At 38.6% G+C, this 20002-nt stretch overlaps 1 protein-coding gene across 7 annotated transcripts in view; it reads right to left on the reverse strand.

Annotated features, from left to right (window-relative positions):
• The window catches only part of LOC133636172 (cingulin), a 174708-nt gene that overhangs the window by 23415 nt on the left and 131291 nt on the right, over positions 1 to 20002 (reverse strand). For all 7 annotated transcript variants that reach the window (XM_062029922.1, XM_062029921.1, XM_062029923.1 and 4 more), the window contains 9 exons: positions 14456 to 14547; positions 14308 to 14377; positions 14150 to 14242; positions 13615 to 13736; positions 8166 to 8277; positions 7797 to 8009; positions 5451 to 5599; positions 2865 to 2985; positions 2581 to 2793 (listed from right to left, as the gene is read on the reverse strand). In XM_062029922.1, coding sequence (XP_061885906.1) covers positions 2581 to 2793; positions 2865 to 2985; positions 5451 to 5599; positions 7797 to 8009; positions 8166 to 8277; positions 13615 to 13736; positions 14150 to 14242; positions 14308 to 14377; positions 14456 to 14547 — 1185 coding nt within the window. The remainder of the gene's footprint in view (positions 1 to 2580; positions 2794 to 2864; positions 2986 to 5450; positions 5600 to 7796; positions 8010 to 8165; positions 8278 to 13614; positions 13737 to 14149; positions 14243 to 14307; positions 14378 to 14455; positions 14548 to 20002) is intronic.

The following is a 20002-nucleotide window of genomic DNA, read 5'->3' on the forward strand; positions in this document are numbered from 1 at the left end:
TCTTTATTAACTTTAAAGAAAACGAAAAAAGAAAGAAATACAGATAAACTTACAACAAAAAATAACTTTATCAACTATTATTTTAGTCTGTAACAGAAAAGCTTTAAAGTGCATGAATTTGCCTGAAATTTAAAAAACAAGTAAATTCTTATTTAAATTGTAAACTGATTGACTTTGATTTGATGCCGAAAAAGAAAATTACATAGAATCAAAAATTAACAATACATTCAAATTGATCAGCAACATTAACTCAGGAGGACAATTTACAAAACACTTTAAAGGCCTACTGAAACCCACTACTACCGACCACGCAGTCTGATAGTTTATATATCAATGATGAAATCTTAACATTGCAACACATGCCAATACGGCCGGGTTAGATTAGTAAAGTGCAATTTTAAATTTCCCGCAAAATATTCTGCTGAAAACGTCTCGGTATGATGACGTTTGCGCGTGACGTCACGGATTGTAGCGGACATATTGGGACACCATTGTGGCCAGCTATTAAGTCGTCTGTTTTCATCGCAAAATTCCACAGTATTCTGGACATCTGTGTTGGTGAATATTTTGCAATTTGTTTAATGAACAATGAAGACAGCAAAGAAGAAAGCTGTAGGTGGGATCGGTGTATTAGCGGCTGGCTACAGCAACACAACCAGGAGGACTTTGAGTTGGATAGCAGACGCGCTACCGCGAGTACAGCTTTGGCTTCCAAACATTTGATCGCTTGCCCGTACATGCGTGCCGCTATGTGCATGTCACGTACGTAACTTTGGGGAAATATATGTGCTGTATGAACTTTACGGAGGTGAACAGTACTTTGGGCTGTGGGATTGAGTGTGTTGTGCGGGTGTTTGATTTGTATTGGTGGGTTATATGGACGGGAGGGGGGAGGTGTTTGTTATACGGATTAATTTGTGGCATATTAAATATAAGCCTGGTTGTCTTGTGGCTAATAGAGTATATATATGTCTTGTGTTTATTTACTGTTTTAGTCATTCCCAGCTGAATATCAGGTCCCACCCGCCTCTCACAGCATCTTCCCTATCTGAATCGCTTCCACTGCCCTCTAATCCTTCACTCTCACTTTCCTCATCCACGAATCTTTCATCCTCGCTCAAATTAATGGGGTAATTGTCGCTTTCTCGGTCCGAATCGCTCTTGCTGCTGCTGGCCATGATTGTAAACAATGTGCAGATGTGAGGCGCTCCACAACCTGTGACGTCACGCTACTTCCGGTACAGGCAAGGCTTTTTTATCAGCGACCAAAAGTTGCAAACTTTATCGTCGATGTTCTCTACTAAATCCTTTCAGCAAAAATATGGCAATATCACAAAATGATCAAGTATGACACATAGAATGGACCTGCTATCCCCGTTTAAATAAGAAAATTTCATTTCAGTTAAAAAATGAACAAAACAATTTGTGCTGATTTTTCTTTCCCAAATCAAAATAGGGGAGTTAGGATTAATAGCTACAATGAGCACATTTACTAGTGCACAGATTTTCGAAGAGGGTATTGAAGCTTGATACTGTTAAAGCATGTCCCTTGGGTCACACGCGTACCCCCCACAGGGGGCAGCCCCACTATTTGAGAAGAACTGCTGTAGTAGATTCCAGGTTAACACTGCTAAACTTGTACTATTTGAAGCTTAACCTTTGTGTAATGTTCATATTGTTGTTACTCAGCCAGCGTTTGTGACTCTGATGGACCCGTTGCATTTTGTGGCTTTTAATGCCTCACAATCAAACACTTTTATGTTAAAATACTGAACAGATGTTTACCTTATCCCAATAAAGTGTTTGATTGTGAGGCATTAAAAGCCACAAAATGCAACGGGTCCATCAGACCCACAAACGCTGGCTGAGTAACAACAATATGAACGTTGCACGGAAAATTTGTCTGCCAGTTTCTGCGTCCCACAGGGATTCTTCTTTTGTGTTTCTGCACCTGCGGTTCCCACACAAGGTTGCAACATTGTTTGTCAACACTGTCTGCTCTCATTTTCTCGCACATTTGACCCTCTGATGTTCTGTGTACCTACACTGTCCTCCTGTCTAGGCCTGCTGTGTGTGTGTGTGTGTGTGTGTGTGTGTGTGTGTGTGTGTGTGTGTTACACAGATCATCAATCTCCACACTTCTATTAGCCCTGGGTCCAGTGGACCCGGACATCTTATATGTAATAGAAATGTGTACGGGGGGTGTATGGTGTGTGGTCATTAAATATGTTTTCTGATATATGTTCTTCACAGAAAATGAGCCAAAGTCAGTGAGTCTCAGTTTGAAAAATTAATTAATTGTATAATTTTTCTTTTAATAAAAAATTAAAACGAGTCCCACAGACCCGAACGCCACACAATTAAAGGAAGTCATTATGTGCGCGCGTTTTAATGCTTAGAAATTAGACCGTAATTATGTTACAGGAAGAAAAGTTATGACCTGCTGTTAGTTCGGAGCCAGCATAATTAAATCTTTATAGACTTTGCAGCCTGTAAAAATATTGTCTTATATTCCGGTCAATTTATGATACAGTTTGATGTCATGTTGCAGCCAGTCATTTATGTTTTTTTTTTACTCACCTTTTTGCTTTTCTCCTGGGTCTTGGCTAAGTCATCTCTGGCCCTCTGCAACTGGTTCTTTAGCCGGTCAATCTCATAATTAAGTTCTGCCTCTTGTTCCTGGTGAGCTTTTTTTAAAGAGATGATCTCCATGACCTTTTTGTCAAACTCTGTCCTCTGCTTCTCCACTTCGGACTTTGCCTTACGCAGGTCAGCATTGTTCCGTTCGAGCTCCTGAGTGGAAAAAATGACCAACATGCTACTTAGCTTGCTATCCTCAGATGAAATCTCTGTGTGTTCTGCACCTGGTTAAGAGCTTGTTTTTGGCTCTGATCAGGGATCTGCTGTTTCACTGTGTTGAATCTGTCCTGGAGCTCCTTCAGTTCATCCTCACTCTCCTCTTTTTCCAGTCGGGCTTGCAGGAGTCTTGAAGACGAGCAAAGACACTTCAATTAATCATACTTGTATAAACGCTAACATGTTCGATGAGTGACAGTAAGATTAAATTGGACAATGATGAAATATTTCAGGGGTTAATGAACAAATGTGTCATTGTGAAAATAAAATCATCATTTCCTGTCATCGATATTTCCTTTTGTAGCTAAACACACACCGATATAAGGCCACCCACACCGTTCTGGAGGTGATTTGTCCTTGTAGAAAAAGAACATTTAGGGCAGGGGTGTACACACTTTTTCCACTGAGGGCCACACACTAAAAAAAGAAAGCATGTGGGGGCCATTTTGATATTTCTCATTTTCAAAACCAATACAATACATATTGTAACCCTTAGGGCTCCCCTCAATTTTGGTGAATGCTAAAGGTCCAAGGGTACCAAAAGGGTCTCAGTCATTAAAGTGTTAAAACTAAGCCATATATATATATATATATATATATATATATATATATATATATATATAAACCATATGTACCGTAATTTCCGGACTATAAGCCGCTACTTTTTCCCCTCGTTCTGGTCCCTGCGGCTTATACAAGGGTGCGGCTTATTTACGGCCTGTTCTTCTCCGACACCGACGAAGAGGATTTCGGTGGTTTTAGTACGCAGGAGGAAGACGATGACACAATGATTAAAGACTGACTTTTCATATACCGGTAGGCTGGTTATTTTGATAACGTACAGGCGAGCACTTTGTATTACTTTGCACCGTTATATTATTTGTACTCTGCACGAATGCTGTTCGCCATGTCAAAGATGTGAAAGTTTGATTGAATGATTGAAAGATTTATTGTTAATAAATGGGACGCTTTGCGTTCCCAAACAGTCATCTCTGTCCCGACAATCCCCTCTGTGGTAGCAGGAACCCCTATATACTACGGTAATTACACATCAAAACCCTGCGGCTTATAGTCGGGTGCGGCTTATATATGGAGCAATCTTTTTCCCCTACATTTAGCTGGTGCGGCTTATAGTCAGGTGCGGCTTATAGTCCGGAAATTACGGTATATACAAATTATATATATATATAAAGTATATATATATATATATATATATATATATATATATATATATATATATATATATATATATATATATATATATATATATATATATATATATATATATATATATATATGACTTAGTTTTAACACTTTAATGACAGAGACCCTTTTGGTACCCTTGGACCTTTAGCATTCACCAAAATTGAGGGGAGCCCTAAGGGTTACAATATGTATTGTATTGGTTTTTTCAGTTAATTCAGTGATTAAATATCTATAGATAATAAATGATAAATGGGTTATACTTGTATAGCGCTTTTCTACCTTCAAGGTACTCAAAGCGCTTTGACAGTATTTCCACATTCACCCATTCGCACACACATTCACACACTGATGGCGGGAGCTGCCATGCAAGGCGCTAACCAGCACCCATCAGGAGCAAGGGTGAAGTGTCTTGCCCAAGGACACAACGGACATGACTAGGATGGTAGAAGGTGGGGATTGAACCCCAGTAACCAGCAACCCTCCGATTGCTGGCACGGCCACTCTACCAACTTCGCCACGCAGATCAATTTCAGACCTATCCGTTGCCATAGCGCTTATTTTTTTAGACCATTTTTCCCCCCCAAAAATACCAGTTTTTTATGTAACCAACATTTTTCAAAATTGAATATTTGATGTGAAGTAATTGTAGCCATAAATAAGTAAAACATTCATAACAACATTGATTTTCATTCAATATTATTTTTTGAAAATGACAGTTTAAACAAAAAAAATCTGACTAAAAGTCTTTGAAGATCCAAAGGGGCCCCACTCATAAGTGTTTTAAAAAGTCACATATCAACATATATTAATATATATAATTTTTACTTTTAACACTTAAATCACTAGATCAACTTCAGATCTATCCATTAATTATACGTTATTTTCTAAGCAACGGCACTTTTAGAGTAAAAAACTGCCTGTAATTAGAGTCAATATTGCAGAATGTTTGCGTTACATTACACCTGTTTGCTCTTTTATTCCAATTTTTATGTTTTTCTTTTTTTAAATAGTATTTTTAAAATGTGCCGTGGGCAATTCAAAAATTAGCTGAGGGCCGCAATTAGCCCTTGGGCCAATCTTTGGACACTCCTGATTTATTGTAAACATTATGATGATTGCAGGTGTGGAGGGCCTTGAATGTACACCTACTAATTTTCATATCTACACACAAAACTGCTCAACTCGTAACTCTCACAGTTCCTCAGGCTTGCTGGGAGGATCTCTGACAAAAAGATGCAGCAACATTGAGCAGGTAGAAGGAAAGAGAAGAGATGTAAACATAAATTAGAAAGAGAAGAGATGTACACATAAATTACAATACAAAAACAAAGAGAGTGACACAATCTTCCTCTGGGAAAAAAACAAACAGGAATGTTCTCAAGACTCACTCTTGCTTAATAGAGCGAAGTTCATCCCTAGTCTTGTGAAACTGCTCCATCCAGTGGCTGCTCTCGTCTCTGCAGTCCTCCAGCTGCTGCTGGAGGGTGCGGACGGACGAGTTGATGCGCAAGCGCTCAGCTTCGATACCAGCATGAGACTGACAGGGATGAGAAAAGAAAATGTTCATCATTAAACGAATCAGCATATGTGCAAAAGTGAGGACATCGCTTACATTTTAGCAACAATTTTGTAATATAAATTCTCATGGGACAAAACGATATAAATAAAACCGAAGTAGTCGATGTACAGCTTGTGGGTCATTACACAGAATTGATTACTTTTGCATATTTAGGAAATCAAATGTGTAAATGCATTAATAAATGAACTGTGAAATGATTTTATTGAGCAGTGTCCTGCACATTGAACTGAGTGCATATTTAATTAAAAAAAAAAAATACTTCAATTACCTTGTAAAAATATTTGTTGCCTATTCCCGTATCCTAAAATTAGATTTTATGTAAATGTTTTAAATCCTTCAGAAATGTTATATTGACAACATATTTGTGTTACTCCTTATTTCAACTATGCTTTACTTTAGTTAAAAATCAATACAGTTTAAATTTAGACTCTACTCGTGTCCCTGGGTTTTCACTCAGTCTCAGGTTTGGGTTGAAGATGATAAAAACCCTCCATCAACTGTTTTTATACACACTGCCAATATATATATATAATATAGTATGTAATATGTACAATATTTACCGTATTGAATTGCGGGACTTCCTTCTCTGGCGCATTTATATCTGTTTTCATATTAGTACACATCCAACTTCTGGCATCTACTGTGTGTTCGTACTTTCAACAAGTTTGTTGTAATCATGGCAGACTTGGTAACAGACAACGAAGACGACTATTTTTTGGACAAATGAGGATTTACAACCTTATACTTTTGAAGCTAAATATATATACGGAGGATGAACGGCTGCTTATAAAAGCCAGCACGAAGAAGAGGGAGAAACGTTCGAGCAGACAGAGTGAGGTCGGTGCGACATGGTCGCACTGCAAATCTGGAACTTTTGAGCCAAGCTATGCGAAATTATGCCAAAATCAACTGGAAACGTCCCCGGCCAGATTGACCAAACGGACAACTTGTCCATCAAGTAAGTCACAATACTCCATCCATCCATTTTCTACCGCTTATTCACTTCGGGGTCGCGGGGGGCGCTGGAGCCTATCTCAGCTACAATCAGGCGGAAGGCGGAGTACACCCTGGACAAGTCGTCACCTCATCGCAAGGCTGTAAGTCACAATACTATTGATCATAATACATGCTGCACATCACCGTACACTACAGTACATACGCTGTCGAGCTAGCTGTGTACAAACAAAACATGAAATGTGGGCTAATACTTTACAGATACTGCAATATGATTGTTCACGTTTTTCAGTCTATACAGATGAATGTCCGATCGTATTGTGCATTACAAACTCAAACGTGTTGCATGCTGACGTAGAAGCTAGCTTATCTCTTTCCGTAGTTACCTTTTACGGCTAATACCGTAGTACGCCAATTTGTTACCACGCTAGAAAAATAGTTCCTCAGTGTTCGCTCTTAAAATAACAATGTCGCAACAGCTTGGTTATTATACAGGTTACAGAATGTAAATGAAGTATTGTGGTGGTTTTTGAATGCATTTTAAGGTGATTTAGAGGCAACAATTATTGCTCCCATTACTTGCATTGCTAGCCACCAAGAACGAGACAATTTTTATATGTTAGAAAGCGAAAAAAACAAAAACCTTCTGTCTTCTTGTCTCTAATGATTGTGAATAGGCAACATTAAAAAAAGTGCAGATCCCCTTTAAGTTACTACTATGAAATTGTAAGTGTTTGTTTTTTAAACAAAAAAAAATCTGCAAATATGCGGGGATCTACTGTATTGCCTAAATAGCTGGCAACACCAGTGATAACAGAGGTAATTGTGTCTTGTTAAGTTTAGTAGTTATGTACATCATGGTCTGGGGTTTCATGCGTGCTGCCAGCACTGGGGACCAGTGGTTCGTTAAAGAAAACCTGAATTCCAACATGTAACTTTAGCCACAGTATGGGCATGGTCACTCTAAATTGTACTCACTTGTGCATGTTGCCAGTTTTTAAGACAATAGTGGCTGTGTGTTAACCCATTTTCAGTGGATAGTAACTTTATACATCTTTTAAAGCTGTACACTGACTCCTCTACTTGATGTCTAAATGTAATTAATGAATTGTCCCTTTAGAATATATATATTTTTTTAGATATTGTATCTATTGTTCCAATACCACATGAACAAATGAATGAGATCAAGTTATGTGTGTACCTGAGACACCTGCTGCATGCTGTTCCTCAGTTTCTCTACGTCAGCATTGTACTGCTCTCGAAGCGCCTCGATTTCCTTGTCGTGTGTGGCCACCTCGTCCTTCAGGGCTCCCTTCAGCGCAGTCAGCTCCCTCTCTCGCTGCCGGAGCGTCTCCTCCAACTTCTGCTTCAGCCGACTGACATCCATCAGCTGCACCTCAAGAGACGCCACGTCCTGCAAACATCCCGGATAGACACATCTCAAAACCCGTTTTGTCAAGCCAGGTTCAATTTATACAACATTTTCTTTATTAAATTATTAAAATGTGGTGCAAAAATATATATATACATATATATATATATCTAGAATTAATCATGTGAGTTGTTGTACCGCCTTGTTGCCATTGTCTCTTCTCAGTTCATCTTGAAACTCAGCCAGCTGGTCCTCCATGTCCCTGATACGAGCCTCAGCATTCTCCCTTTCAATGCGCAACTGAGTCAGTCTAAAAAGGTAAACATTTTGTACATGAATAACTGATTCATCACACTCCTTTGGCCTTGTTGGTAAGTTATAGTGTAGGTACTTTCCTACTTTTCATCTGTTCAGAGTTTCTGAAGAGTACATGGTAATAATAACAATTTTTTAAAAAGCACTCGGAGAGCGGTGACCTCTGCCAGGGACTACCTCTCAATAGTAAAAAAGCCCTGACCCCAAAAGGGGACTTTGTATTACAAATGACAACAGCAGAGGATGCATGTGCATATAAGAGCCAGTCTGCCCCACAAGAAGAGGATAGAGAAAAAGAAGGTACTTATGGACTACAGCATTGGACTACGATGGCGGACTCGCGCAAAGCTCTTCTGGTAAATATTTACCATAAATGGAGATATCGGTAGACGTCAGACTTGGTAAAAATTCCAAACAGCTCGTTTCCCGGAAGGATGAAGGAAGGCAAGATCAATCAATCAATCAAATTATATTTGTATAGCAATTTTCATACATATAAAATGTAGCACAAAGTGCTTTACATTTAAAAACTTTTCAAAAACAAATAATTACAGGTTCAAACAGTGAGTCAGACCCCTCCCCCAACGATCCATATACACACATATTAAAAGTCATGTAAAAACATATGTAGCTGAGCACAGAGGAACGAGGTGAGAAAACACTATTTTAGGGAGCCGAGTGCACCAGGAGCTAAATGACGACGGACCACAACCGCAACTCTGACCCAGGGCACACAGCAAGGGACCCATGAGCCAGAACCACAGTAGCCGCGGCACATTGGAGTTCCCAGTGCAGAAGGTTCCCCGCTGAGGAAACGCTGGAAATAACTAAAATATAGGAGGATGAAATAACATTTATAAAATATATTAATGTGATGTATTATAATTAGCAAAATGTATCAATATTAAATAGATATGTTGGTAAAAACAGATACATTTAAATAAATTGATGTGGTATATACAGTAAAAGCTACTAAATACCAAATAAACAATGAGCTAAAAATATAATGCAATTATGAGATTAATAAGAATATAATTTAACGGCAAGTTAAAAAGGTACGTTTTGAGCTTGTTTTAAAAAATTGGAACATTCTCTGCAGCCCCGGACGTCCGGCAAGCTGTTTCACAAATGTGGGGTGAGTTTGGACGTTTGGAACAGTTAAGAGGCTGGTGCCAGAAGACTTTAGGGACCGCGAGGGCTCACATGGTGAAAGCAATTTGGAGAGATAATAAGGTCAAAGACCATTAAGGTATTTAAAAACCACCAAAATAATCTTAAAGTCGATTCTGGAACACACGGGGAGCCAAAGCAGTGATTTTGAAATGGGTGAAATATGGGCCCGCCTTCTGGTCCTTGTCAGCAGACGAGCAGCTGAGTTTGGGAGTAATTGTCGTGTTAAATGTAGTGGTTTTGTACTTTTTTTTTTTTTAGGAAGACTAGAAAGCAGGGTAATACAGTTGTCAATGTGATTGGTAATAAAAGAATGCATTAGCGTCTCCCTGTTGGCCCGAGACAGAATGGGGCAGACTCTGCCTATATTTTTAAGATGATAAAACCCTATATTAGTGGTGTATTTTATGTGAGGGATAAAACCAAGCTCAGAGTCAAAAATCACACCCGAGTTTTTCACTTGCGAAGATGAATTAAGAGAAAGTGACTAAGTTTCTCCCTCTGGGCCTCAAGACCAATAATTAAAATCTCAGTCTTGCCCTAGTTAAGCTGGAACGGCGTGGCGTAGTTGGGAGAGTGACCGTGCCAGCAACCTGAGGGTTCCTGGTTCGATCCCCACCTTCTACCAACCTCGTCACGTCCGTTGTGTCCTTGAGCAAGACACTTCACCCTTGCTCCTGATGGGTCGTGGTTAGGGCCTTGCATGGCAGCTCCCGCCATCAGTGTGTGAATGTGTGTGTGAATGGGTGAATGTGGAAAAAGTGTCAAAGCGCTTTGAGTACCTTGAAGGTAGAAAAGCACTATACAAGTATAACCCATTTACCATTTAAAACATTTCGACATCCAAGGTTTATTATCTAAAATACAGTTAAAAAGTGCATCCATTAGTCTTGTGTAATCAGGAGACATGGAAATGTACGCATGTGTGTCATCAGGATAACTGTGGAAGTTGATCTAATGTCTTCCAATGACACCGCCAATAGGGAGCATTTACAAAATAAAAAGAACAGTGCCTAAAACTGACCCTTGGGGCACACCAAATGTAATTTTATGGGGGCTTGGAGGAGCATGTATCCATACCTACCATGAATATTCTGTCTGCGGGATATGAGGTTTTATAAAGATCTCTGTCATGCCTCCAAGGTTTGATTTCAAATTTTCTGGATTTATGCAAATCCCAAATACACAAAAACAGGTACCAATAGGTAAGAACAGTTGCTTTTGCTTTATAAATCCTCTTTAATCAGAAGATAAAATAAAAAAATGATATCTAAATATTATTGTCTGTTGTTATGTTTGTGTTTTTTTTCTGATTGAACTCCTGAGATGTAACATGTACTAACAAACACTGCAGACGCTTTTTGTTCGAATCATTTTTTAGTTTGGATAAAAAACTTTTTGTTCCTGAAATGATCATTAAACTTGTTTTTTGTGTTGGCACACATTACTTTCCACCACTGTAAATTCAAACTGCATCTTATTGTATGTTCAAAATAAGCTACAGTGTTTGAGTTTTTAAAAACTCTGCATTCTAGGTCACCACTTGCCGAACCACTGGTGAGAAGCACAAATGTATCAAGAAATAAAAGTAGGGATGGGTACTAATACCGGCGCTTTTTTGTAATGCCGTCGGTCCTACCTAAAATACAACTGTGCCATATTACGGTACCGGTGTAAACGTAATGCACGGTTGCCGGCTCAGCCAGCTCTTTGCACCTTGGCACTTGGCGATCACTCCAGCAGCACTGAAAACGGACAGCCAAATTTCCTCCAGGTTATATTGCTATTTTAAATGCCAACTCATGTAAAGTAAGGCTCCATTTTTTTTAAAAATGCACTAGCTTGATGCTAATATACATTGGCTTTACTATTCACATGCTACTGATTAGCTTTAGTGAATTCACATGGCGATTTCAACACCTCCGAATTTGTTGATGCAAACTACAATCAAACAGCTGGAGCGTGATAAGTACTTTACTTACAGTATTGACACTTTTTAGGGCGGAACAAAACAACAAAAAAACACACTATATTGCCCTTTAACGTCTTGGACTTACCACTGTAATTGCAACTTAATGTTATATTGCAAATGCGACTGTTATAATAAAACAAGATATAACAACTGGACATTTACTTAAAGGCCTACTGAAACCCACTACTACCGACCACACAGTCTGATAGTTTATATATCAATGATGAAATCTTAACATTGAAACACATGCCAATACGGCCGGGTTAACTTATAAAGTGCAATTTTAAAATTCCCGCCACACTTCCGGTTGTAAAACTCCTTTGGATATGATTTATGCGCGTGACGTCACAAAATCCACGGAAGTGGTTGTACCCCATCGACCAGATACAAAAACCTCTTGTTTTCTTCGACAAAATTCCACAGTATTCTGGACATCTGTGTTGGTGAATCTTTTGCAATTTGTTTAATGAACAATGGAGGCTGCAAAGAAGAACGTTGTAGGTGGGATCGATCGGTGTATTAGCGGCTAAGTACAATACTTACAGCAACACAACAAGGACTACTTACTACGCCTAGCCGATGCTTGCCGCCAAACCCACGGATGAAGTCCTTCGTTGCGCCGTCGATCGCTGGAACGCAGGTGAGCACGGCTGTTGATGGGAAGATGAGGGCTGGCTGGCGTAGGCGGAGCGCTAATGTTTTTATCATAGTTCTGTGAGGTCCCGTTGCTAAGTTGCTAAATTAGCCTTAGCGTCGTTAGCAACAGCATTGTTAAGCCTTACCAGGCTGAGAATTTTTAACCGTGTAGTTACATGTACATGGTTTAATAGTATTGTTGATCTTCTGTCTATCCTTCCAGTCAGGGGTTTATTTCTTTTGTTTCTATCTTCATTTGAGAACGATGCTATCACGTTAGCTCAGTAGCTAAGTGTGTCACCGATGTATTGTCGTGGGGATAAAAGTCACTTTAAATGTCCATTTCGCGTGCTCGACTCTCATTTTCAAGAGGATATAGTATCCGAGGTGGTTTAAAACACAAATCCGTGATCCACAATAGAAAAAGGAGAGAGTGTGGAATCCAATGAGCCAGCTTGTACCTAAGTTACGGTCAGAGCGAAAAAAGATACGTCCATCACTGCCTCTTTAGTCCTTCACTGTAACGTTCCTCATCTACGAATCTTTCATCCTCGCTCAAATTAATGGGGTAGTCGTCGCTTTGTCGCTCCGAATCTCTCGCTCCATTGTAAACAACGGGGAATTGTGAGGAATACTAGCTGCTGTGACGTCACGCTACTTCCGGTACAGGCAAGGCTTTTTTTATCAGCGAGCAAAAGTTGCAAACTTTATCGTCGATTTTCTCTACTAAATCCTTTCAGCAAAAATATGGCAATATCGCGAAATGATCAAGTATGACACATAGAATGGATCTGCTATTCCCGTTTATATAAAAAAAATTCATTTCAGTAGGCCTTTAAAGTATCAACAATTTTTAGGCTGAAACTAAAGACAAGACAGCAAAAATATACTGACTAGCCAACACACTATGAACTATACACTATTACCATCTAATGTATTGGACTTGCAACTGTAATCGAAAGTCAAAAATGTCTAAATAAAACAAGTTATACCAACTGCCACTGCACTGTGCTGTGCTCCCTCGTAGTTGTTGCGTTTTTCTTTGTTTCTTGCAATGAACTAAGTCAAATTCCTTGTGTGTTAAACATACTTGGCCAATAAACCCGATTCTGATCCTAGACAGCAGTTATCATAATCAACTTATTTTTAAAGGTTTCAATAAAAAAAATAGATTTTATTATCAAAAACAATTAAAATTTATCAACACACGCAAAAGTACCGAAAATCGGTACTGTTGAGTGCAAGTATCGATTACCAGGTACCAAGATTGGTACCGTATCTGTTCAAATGTGATCTGTACCCATCTCTAAATAAAAGGCAATTTACCATTTAAAAATGTGTTGTTCAGTAACTGTTATCTTTAAAGAAAAGTTTTATGTATTCAGTACACCACTGATGATTTGTGTACTGCACAATGCAGTTTTTGATGACAAGCAAAATAAAACAACTTTGAAAGGAAAAAAAGTTGTTCTCTCTGCGCCCACAAAACGTACCGTGGGTTACCTGTACCATTGCACCCCTAGTGTGTTTGTTTAAGAAATCTGTGGTACTCACTCAGAGTGGCTATCACTCAGTTCTTTCTTCTTCCAATCCAACGTCTCCTGCAGTTGCAGATTTGCATCCAAGCAGGAGTCGAGCTCATCTTTCAGCGCTTTATCGGCCTGGCTGACAGAGCTCTGCACACAAGCAGAGATGATAAATAAATGAATAACGACTTGAGAAAGCTTTGAAGCGTAAACAATGAGCTTTTAGCAAATGTTAAAGCTGCCTGGGCAACTGCCCAAAGATCAATATGCAGCTGGGATTAAGTTCTTATGGGCTATTAGAGATTAAGAACTTCTTTAAAACAATATGTAAGTAGTCATTACCAAAATTGCAGTGTTGTGTGAGTGTGTGTGTGTGCACCTCTGACCAGGCCAGAGGATTTAAGGGATTAATCTGTGGATTAATCTGAAGCCCACTCCACAGTATCCAAAGCCCTCCTTAGGGTTGTTATAAAGACAAAAACACTTGAACAAAGCAACTGTAAGAGCTGCTGTTCTGCTTTCAAGGAGACCTCCATTAGTATCTGAGTGTCTCCTCCACCTACCCGCCGTTCGTTTCGCAAGGCGCTCTGGAGCTCCGCCACCTTCCTCTCAAGCTCCCTCCTTTCTCTCGTGAAGTCCGGGGGCGGTTCTTTGTGCTGGTAAAGATGAAGTTGTGTCAGAAATCTTTAAGTGGGTGAAGAGTTTCCAGGGAGGAGCTAACCTGAAGGCTCTGCATCCTCTGACAGATGATGTTGACTTTATGTTTGATGGAAACGTCGCTCTCGTTGGTGCTAAGGTGGGAAAAGAAAATCAAGACCACCTCTCTACAGCCATACAAGAGTTTAAATATGTCAAGTGGGCAACTGTACCCTTCTCTCAGGATGCTGTATATCGCCTGCATGGTCTGCTCCTCCTCACTGTTCATGTCTGCACTCTGGTCCAACAAAAGATCAGGAGTCACCTTAAGACACAGATCAAAATACTACTCTTAAGAGTCCAAACACACAGCCATGAGACACTTACTGAGATGTATATATGTAAACCAGCAGGTGGCCTATTTAGTCAGCGGCCTATTTTCCGCTAACTACAATAGGACAATAACTAATCAAAACAAAGGCACGTTGACTTCCGGGCGGAAGTCAGCGTACAACCTGGACAAGTCGTTACCTCATAAACTGTCCTCCAGAAAATATATTTGAAGCCAGCGAAGCCAAACAATAGTTTGTGAGGTATTTACATCATTAAAAGTTATTTTTTTCTGAGAAACAGCATATTCCAGACTGATGTAAACATGTGCACTGCTTCTCAGAAAGTAAACGTTAAAAGACACTTAAGTGAAGATTATTGTTTTACATTTGTTACACTGAATGTTTACATTGTCACTTTAAAGGGGAACTGCACTTTTTTTTTTTTTTAAATGTTCCCTATCGTCCGGAATCATTATGAAAGACACAATGTCGGATGGATTTTTTAAATAAAGGTGAATAAAAGTCAGCTTAGAGCGGAGCCTATGAGAGCTCTGCTATTTCGGCCATAAAATCATTAATAACCATGCAAAAAACACTCACAATACTCAATTTACATTTCGTAACCAAGTGTTAATGATATTGTTATTATAAGCTCTAACGCAGACAAACTATTTATAACGCGACGTGATCACTTCCGCGTGTGCCTATGTTCACATCATCGAGTAGTCTACTGCTTCCTGCTTCTCACCTAAAAAGTAAATGATCAAGTATATAATCCGACAAGTTAGGACACTTTGATAGCCATTTAGGACAAGCGGTTGTTCCCCACCCCGTTTTTTTCGCAGGGTTTATGAGACATTCTTCGTCTAAACGGGAATATATGAACATCCTAGCAGTTGGCATCCTAATGACAGCATACCTTATACAGTAAGTGATGTTTGATCATGTTTGTTGGCTCTCATTAAGTCTGCAGTCAACAGAAATCAGTGATGAAAAAAAAAAGCAAACATGATGTTTTTTTAATTAACGCACCGCATATGCTTACAATGATCAAAATACGTAAAAACGCAATGCTATTATAAATGTGCCCGTTACTACATAACATATCTACAGTCGTAGTCAAAAATGTACATACACTTGTGAAGGACATAATATCATAGCTGTTTTAGGTTTCCAATAATTTCTACAACTCTTATTTTTTTGTGATAGAGTGATTAGAGCACATACTTGTTTGTCACAAAAAACATTCATGAAGTTTGGTTCTTTTATGAATTTATTATGGGTCTACTGTAAATGTGACCAAATCTGCTGGGTCAAAAGTATACATACAGCAATGTAAATATTTGGTAACATGTCCCTTGGCAAGTTTCACTGCAATAAGGTGCTTTTGGTAGCCATCCACAAGCTTCTGGCTAGCTTCTGGTTGAATTTTTGACCACTCTTCTTGACAAAATTGGTGCGGTTCAGCTAAATTTGTTGGTTTTCTGACATGGACTTGTTTCTTCAGCATTTACACGTTGAAGTCAGGACTTTGGGAAGGCCATTCTGAAACCTTAATTCGAGCCTGATTTAGCCATTCCTTTACCACTTTTGACGTGTGTTTGGGGTCAGTGTCCTGTTGAAACACCCAACAAGTATGTGCTCTATCACAAAAAAAACAAGAGTTGTAGAAATTATTGGAAACTCAAGACAGCAATGACATTATGTCCTTCACAAGTGTATGTAAACTTTTGACCACGACTGTACTTATATCGTGTATAGAAAACCTTAATGGAGGTGTTTGGATGTTGTTTTAGGGGCTCCCTAGGCAGAATTGAACGACTCCCATAGGCTCCATTGTAAGCTGACTTTTGATCGAATATATTGAATATTTAGAATGCATTAAAAAAAAATCAACCCGTCATGTCTTTATAATGATTGTAAACGCTAGGCAAAATTCCAAAAAAAGTGCAGTTTCCTATTAAAGAAACGCAACTGTAAGTTCATATTAAAATTTACTTGAAACAGTGGATGTGCCTGCACAATTCTTTGCACTTAAAAATTCATGTTTGTAGTAATAAATAAGATGATAAATTTGCACTAATGGGTTTGCTTGCAATTTCGGTGTACAATGTACAATGACAATGAAGATCTATTCTATTCTAGAACAGTTTAGTATTACGTTTGTGTTCATTTATAGTCAGTGAGTTTCGGGCTCGGGATCTTTCTGTGTGGAGTTTGAATGTTCTCCCCGTGACTGCGTGGGTTCCCTCCGGGTACTCCGGCTTCCTCCCACCTCCAAAGACATGCACCTGGGGATAGGTTGATTGGCAACACTAAATTGGCCCTAGTGTGTGAATGTGACTGTGAATGTTGTCTGTCTATCTGTGTTTGCCCTGCGATGAGGTGGCGACTTGTCCAGGGTGTACCCCGCCTTCTGCCCGATTGCAGCTGAGATAGGCTCCAGCTACCCCCGCGACCCTGAACGGGACAAGCGGTAGAAAATGGATTGATGGATGAGTTTGCTCTATCCTAAACATTACCGGCACTTCATTTTACACACTATAGTAATTTTTAATTTTTAATTTTGGGACATATACCACAATAATATCGTATCGTGGCCTTAATACCGTGATAATATTGACATTTGATAAGTTACATCCCATAATAGTGCGTAAATAATAAACTATATACACTGTTGGCATTAACGCACTTTTTGTGTCTTTGAAATCAGAAAGGACGTGGCTTTTTCGAAAGTCCACGCATGGCTGGGACGCGGATTTTTATTTTTATTTTTTTTTAACCGACCCTGCCTTCGCCGCGTTTTTATTGGTCGTTTTCAAAGTAATGAACTTTCCGGTACAATTTCTTAAATTTTGATTCGCCGAAAGGTTTATCAATCACAAATACTGCCTCAGTTTGCACTTGGACAACTTTACCGCGAGGGGCTGTCAAAAGAAAGACTTCATGGTAAACATTGAGGTGAGTGTAATGAAAGTCAACCTTTTTAACTTCATCCTGTGCTATGTCTCCAGTAAATGAGTTGTTTTAGTCTTTGTGAGTCCATGGAAACTTCACTTTTATCTCCCGCTGGATCGACATTGTTCGAGGATGGAGGATGGAGCTTAAGCTAACCAGCACCCGACCAGACTCCTACACCCCAAAAACATACTTTGCAGGTCAACAAACGGGGAAAATATGTGCCTTTTGAAGTGTTAATGTGCGAGGAGTGTTCAAAAGGAGTCTCTTGGAGAATGGCTGACAAGTTAGCAAGTTTCGCTCCCATCGCTGACAGTGACGTCATCACCGTCATTGTTTACTGAAGCAGAGATGCTGACTGTGCGTTATGATAAACGCGCATGCGTCGCCAGGCTTTGCTTTTTATCGATAGACTTATCAGATTTAATTTTTTATTATCTATAGCAGGGGTGTCAAAAGTGTGGCCCGGAGGCCAGTTGTGGCCCGCAGCTATGTTTTATAGGCCCACGGTACATTCTATAATTACTAATAAAATGAACAAAAACATAACAAAAGTGGAATAAAAAAGCTTACAGGTGAAATGTAATTTTGAAAAAGTTGCAATGTTGACTAATAAAACAAAGCTGTTTTTTTTATTTTTATTTAAAACAGTCATTGCTCAATACATAATATTGAATCAAAATCTATGTTTTTATGAATTATTGACCTATCCAAGGCTCTGATTACTTCACATCAAATATTCCACTTTGAAAAATAATTTTTGTGGAAGATTTAGCATATTTTGTGTGTTTGCCATAAAAAAAACAGTTTTCTTTGACAAAAAGGGCAGAAAACAAACAAACAAAAAAACAACATTAAAAAAAAAGTTTAGATCCATGAAGGAAAGAAGAAAGTGAATGCATGTTTATAACTGAATAAATTTACATATGCATAAAAATGTGTTTTCTTTTGTATTATTTTTTTTAATGAATTGAGTAACGTCGGTAGTAAATGGATGGATGTATGGAATTAAGTAACATCTATGACAACCTTTTTCCAAAAGACAATATAGAATGTGAGATATAACAGGATAATGCATACGTTTATTATTTGTTTTCAAAGTGGTTACAAAAAAGTGGGACCCCAAAAATGTACTGTCGAATCCCATTTTTATGACTTGATTGGGTCCCTGGGACCCCATTTTGAAAATTCCTAGCGCCAACACTGATATATCGATTCATACTGTAACTACCTGTTAGTGTTGATGTGTATGTTAGTGTGTTACAATGTTAATTTTCCCATGGTCTTGAACACACCATGTTGGCGAAAAATAAGGAAGTATTGTTGTGTGTCTAGGATTGAAACATGGAGATGGAAAGGAAATACTTGTTGGAATTGGGCCGGTTGTTAGCATAAGATTGGCAATAAAACTAAAAAGAGTGTCAGACTTTGTATGTCTTCTCCTAGACGCTACAATACATTATATTACTTTCATTTGTTTTCTCGTAAAAAAAACATAATTTTTAAGGTGTGGCGGCTAATATTTGCCATGGGGCACTGCCACGATCAAACACATTAAGGTGAAACCCTGGTCAATGTAGTTATACACAATATAGAATAAAACTAGTTTGTTTCTTCATATGACCATTTTAGTCATATATTATTCAACATTTGGAAAAAATTCTTAATTTCAAATAAAATAACACAGTAAGGTTAGTGTGAAATGTACTTATTGATATATTCATGGAGTGCAGGTATTGTTGTGAATTTATTCTTTGAGATGCTCTGCAATAACCTTAATAATAGGGGTTTCAAAACAACTTTTTAAAGATGCGTTAGGTTTTATAATTTATATTTTAGTCGACAAAAATTACTGTATTTTCCGTACTATAAGGCGCACTTAAAATAATTTTTCCCCCTCAAAACTCAGCAGTGCGCCTTATAACCCGGTGCGCCTAATGTACGGAATAATTCTGGTTTTGCTTACCGACCTCGAAGCTATTTTATTTGGTGCATGTTGAAATGATAAGTGTCAAACATAAGAGATACGTGTAGACTGCACTATGATGGCAGTCACACACAAAATATATGTGTAGACTGCAATATGACTCAAGTAAACAACACCAACATTTTATATGTTCCATTGAAAATATAGAACATTACACTCCGCGCTCAAAAATCTATCAAAATGTTTTAGTACGACTTTGGTAAGCTATGAAACCGAACTGCTTGATGAATTGTACTGCGCTTCAACACCAACATTTTATATGTTCCATTGAAAATATAGAACATTACACACGGCACTCAAAAATCTATCAAAATGTTTTAGTACGACTTTGGTAAGCTATGAACCCGCACCGCTTGATGGATTGAACTGCGCTTCAACATACGAGTATTATTATGGTGTGTGTATAAGGTAAGATATATTATCTGCCGTTTTGTTTCGCAATATTATGCAAAAGCAACTTTTCTTACCTCATGGTACCTGCTGATCTGTATTTGGGATCTGCA

The sequence above is a fragment of the Entelurus aequoreus genome, linkage group LG20 (genome assembly GCF_033978785.1).
Source record: "Entelurus aequoreus isolate RoL-2023_Sb linkage group LG20, RoL_Eaeq_v1.1, whole genome shotgun sequence".
Lineage (NCBI taxonomy): Eukaryota > Metazoa > Chordata > Actinopteri > Syngnathiformes > Syngnathidae > Entelurus > Entelurus aequoreus.